Genomic DNA, 4,756 nt, shown 5'->3' on the forward strand with positions numbered 1-4,756 from the left:
GAGCACATCTCTAAGTAAGCGTCGTACAGACTGATCAGCTGTTTGTTAAACAGCTCCATCGTTTCTGCTCGCCGTTATATGTATAAAATACAGAAATCTCACATTTTGCCTGGGAAAATTAGAAATGATTGCCAGTAATTTAATCTTATCGGGACTCTTTAATAAGCCAATACAGGATCTTACGGTTCTGAATCCAATATTCAGTAAGAAATAATTGAACAAATTATTCTTTTAAATGAATCAAACCAATAAAATCAAACCTAATCTCAGTGACGCTGAAAAACTACTCTAAAAGCTGACAGTTCTACAGATTCAACACATTTTTGTTATACAACGTTACTTTAGTTAAGCCAGTTAAACACTAATGTGTTTTTTTTATTGAAAACTGCAGGAAAAAGGATAGCAGAAGCAGCAAACGTACACTCAAGAAACTCAGAACAGATGGCTTCCCAAAGCAAAAGCAACGGATTGAGTAACAAGGTGACCACAGTGGTGGCCACAAATGCCTATGGTGCGGATGTGATGACCGAGATCAGCTACTCGGATGCCAAGGTGGTGGGCAACGGCAGCTTCGGCGTGGTCTTCCAGGCCAAAATGGTGCCCAGCAACGAGGCGGTGGCCATTAAGAAGGTCCTGCAGGATCGTCGCTTCAAGAACCGGGAACTACAGATCATGCGCAAGTTGCGTCACGACAACATCGTCACTCTCAAGTGGTTTTTCTACTCGAGCGGTGAGAAACGGGACGAGGTTTATCTGAACTTGGTGATGGAATATCTGCCGGAAACGCTTTACAAGGTGGAGAGACAGTATGCCAGAGCCAAGCAGACTTTGCCGGTTAATTTTGTTCGGCTTTACATGTACCAGTTGCTCAGGAGCATGGCCTACCTGCACAGCTTGGGATTCTGCCACAGGGACATCAAGCCGCAGAATATGCTGCTCGATTCGGATACGGGTGTCCTAAAACTTTGTGATTTTGGCAGTGCCAAGCAGCTGATCTCCGGGGAACCCAATGTGTCGTATATTTGCTCCCGCTATTACCGTGCGCCGGAACTAATTTTCGGAGCCACGGACTACAACACCAAGATCGATATATGGAGTGCCGGCTGCGTGATGGCGGAGCTTCTGCTTGGCCAGCTTATTTTTCCCGGAGACTCTGGTGTCGACCAGATCGTGGAGATTGTTAAGGTCATGGGCACGCCCACCTCCGAGCAGCTGCACGATATGAATCCCCATTACAAGCAGTTCAAGTTGCCCCAACTGAAGCCGCATCCCTGGGCCAAAGTGTTCCGCATTCGCACGCCAGCGGAGGCCATAGATCTTGTCTCCAAGATGCTAATATACTCCCCCAATGCCAGAGTTTCCCCGTTGATGGGCTGTGCCCATCCCTTTTTCGATGAACTGCGTCACGATCCGCAACAGCAGTTGCCCAATGGCCGGAGTCTGCCTCCGTTGTTCAACTTTACGGAATACGAAAGAAGCATTGAGCCAGATGTAATGCCACTGTTGCAGCCGCGGGCACAGGGAGTGTCCTCTGCCAAGGAGCCCAGCATGGGCCACCGTACTCGCAATACAGCCGGAGAGGAGAGTCCACGAAAAGTGGGTGCCATCCAAAAACTGCCGTCGTTAGGGCTTCCAAAGTCCCCGGAAACCTCGAGCAAGGTAGTCGGATCCGGATCCCCACCTGCTTTTTTGCGACACGAGCTGGGAAATGGCGATCACGTAGCCGTGGGAACCGTGGCAGTGGATTCCCCTAATCACCTGGATCTGGATAACTCTGCGGATAGCGAGGAGGCGGATGGCGATGGGGATGCCGAGGATGATATGGACGAGGATGCGGGCGACGAGAACGACTTCGAGGACGACGACGACGAGGGGCAGTTCAATAGCGCCGATAGCAACAACATCAGCGACGACATGGAAGACGCCTCCGATGACGAGGACCTCGAAGAAAAAACACGGATACAATCGAACAAGCATATGTAGGATATTATCTCACATAAGACATAAGCCAACCAAATTCAAAAACAAAGAAATATAAGTTCAAAAACGTTTAGAATTTACATTTCATTTCATCCGCATACTATAATTATATTATGGCATTTAAATAATTGCTTTACTTTGCTGGTTATAGGTCATTTTTATACAAAGCTTTTTTTAAACAAAAAGGGAAAATTTTACATAAAATCGACCCGATAGCACAAACCATTTTTTAAGGCTGATTTTTTGAGGCTTAAGCCATAAAACTTTAAAGATACATCCCATTGAAGTTGAATATCTCTAAGAAAAGTTATGAACTTCAAACTGCAGGTTTTTGGTCACTTTTCCACAAAGCCATTTTTCGGAAATTTAAAAAAAAATCGGCCCGAAATTTCATACCAAACTAAATTTTAACGTAGATTTTAAGAAGCTTAAGCCACAAGCCCTAAAATAGATCCCTTTGACATCAGATGCCTGAAAAAATAGTTATGTATTTAAAACTGCATGCTTTGGCACTTTTCCGCACAGGCAATTTTTTCGGAGATTAAGAAATGGGTTACATCATAAAATATCAAAAAATCGGCACGAAATTACAAACCAAGTTTTAAACGCAGATTTTTAGAGAACTAAGACACAGAACTTTAAAGATATACCACTTCAAAATCGGATGTCTATACGAAAAGATATGGAATTAAAACTGCAAATTAGCATTTACACGCAGGTTATTTAAAAATTAAACCACAAGCCCCAAGAATTATGCTTTTTCAAAATCGGATATTCTGCAAAGCCATTTTTTGGAAAACTTAAATTTAGTTAAGTCGCCCAGAAAATCGGCACAAAATATAAATTCAAAATTTCAACGCGGATTCTTAGAAAACTAAACTACAAACTCTAAGAACTACATAAAGCAAAGTATGTTTTTTAATCTTTTTTAATCTTTAGGCCCTTACAAATTGTTTCATTGACATTTTGACATTCACATAACATTTTTTAGCATTTAATATTTTCCGTTAGAATATTGACAACAAAAATACAAATGCTTATTTCTAATTTTCTACATAGTTAAAGCAAAAATCACTCAGGCGGCATTTTGCCAGACCTTAAACAACTTAGGTCGCACATGGCACTCATCCGAAACAGGACTCCCAAATGGACACTCGAATAGGAGTTCTAAAAATATCCTTAATTATTTAAATGCCAACACACATGGGTGGCGCCTCGACGCGGTTGTCCTTCGCTGAGTTCTCCCGAATATAAATTTCCGCGCTTTATGGCAGTTCAAATACCAAAACCAGGAGTCCAGCACGCACACATGTCCTTTCCGGAGGCGAGTCACATTTCCTGCCTTCGTCCTTTGTCCCTTTGCCCCCCTTTCCCCTCTTCCTCTCTGTCTGTGTGTGTGTGTTTGTTAATGTGGTAAAATGAATTTTCAGTTTCATTAGTTAAATTGAATAATGGAAAACTTTGTTCGCCGCATTCGTTGTTGTTTTTGGCCTTGTCTGGCCTGGAAGCGAAAGTTACACTTCCGTTGGCAACACAAATACACAGCCACTAACTCACCCACCCACACACACATACACAGGCACAACGAGCCGGGCAATAAAGCAAATTTATGCAAACGATAAATTTCGTGAGAGGGAAATTGTTTGTTTTGTTTGGTTTTCGCCAGTTGTTGTGACGTCAAGGGGAAAATGCTAGTCGAAATAAATGGAGAACGAGTGTATTTAGTGCCTCTAAGTAGCAGTTACCAATTACTCACCGTTTTGGCCGTGTGCTGCAATGATATTAGAGCCACTATAGCGCAGGAAAAGTTGTCAAATAAATGCAGTCAGTTTCAAATTAATATTAAATTCCTTTGGAAACAGATGTGTAATTAAATATTTTTAGAATGTAAATTACATAAAAGATAATTGAAATGTATGTGAAAAATTTATGGTTTAGGGTAGGTTGTTATAACTAATTAAATTTTTCGACGCAAATTGCTAGTGCTTCAAATTGAATTTAGAAGGGTTTACCCTTTTGTTAAAAACTGTTTGCTAAAAATTATTCAACATTGTGATATTTGAAATTAATTCGGTTATTGATAGTGTTCCTTTACTATATTATTTTTACAATGTTTTATTTCAAATAAATGTAAAATATTTAAAATGGTAATTTAATAATAGAACAAAGAAAATAATCTGTCCAAAACAAGTCCTAAGTTTAACTTGTGAAATAAAACAAGCACAAAATCTCAAACTCTACAATTTAAGGATACAATACAAACACCTACCAAATATATCCCTAAATTTTCAGATCAGAAACAACTTTCAGCTATCCTTGCGAGGTATGCAAAGTTTAAACTGTACTTTCATTAAGCGAAAAGTCAAGCACATCCAAGCACACACACACTGCGGGTAAATAAGAGGAAATCTTTCGCAACAACGATTACTCGGCAACACTAACAACTAACCGCAGGACTAGGACTACACGGCAACAGGACTCGGGCGGAAAGGAGAGGACTACGCAGGAAAGGAAAGGACAGACACTCTGGCACGGCGGAGTAATAAACACGCCGATGACTATTTACAAAGTGTTAGCTGCGGGTTGTTGTTGCTGCTGCTGCTGCTGCTGCTGTTACACTGACGGTGTTTTTTGGATGTGTGTTGTGGGGGTTTTTCGGGTGTCTGTAGCTAAACCTTTGACTCAAGTGAGATTACGATATGCTACATAATAGAAACTCAGGCAGCCATGAAGTGGGTAGGAAGGCAGGTGTCTGTATATCTATGTAACTGTAGCT

General features: G+C 41.3%; 1 protein-coding gene across 1 annotated transcript; it reads left to right on the plus strand.

Annotated features, from left to right (window-relative positions):
- The first annotated feature begins 296 nt into the window (after window positions 1-296).
- LOC108142898 (putative glycogen synthase kinase-3 homolog) lies at window positions 297-2,051 on the plus strand. Its single transcript, XM_017266985.2, has one exon. The coding sequence runs from the start codon at window positions 442-444 to the stop codon at window positions 1,981-1,983; it is 1,542 nt and encodes a 513-aa protein (XP_017122474.1). The 5' UTR covers window positions 297-441; the 3' UTR covers window positions 1,984-2,051.
- Window positions 2,052-4,756: the final 2,705 nt, after the last annotated feature.

The sequence above is a fragment of the Drosophila elegans genome, unplaced genomic scaffold, assembly GCF_018152505.1.
Source record: "Drosophila elegans isolate 14027-0461.03 unplaced genomic scaffold, ASM1815250v1 contig_468, whole genome shotgun sequence".
In the NCBI taxonomy this organism is placed as follows: Eukaryota; Metazoa; Arthropoda; class Insecta; order Diptera; family Drosophilidae; genus Drosophila; species Drosophila elegans.

What these genes read in the sequence shown, in the direction of transcription:
- LOC108142898 (XM_017266985.2), top strand. Translation starts at nt 442, where the DNA reads ATGGCTTCCCAAAGCAAAAGCAACGGATTGAGTAACAAGGTGACCACA.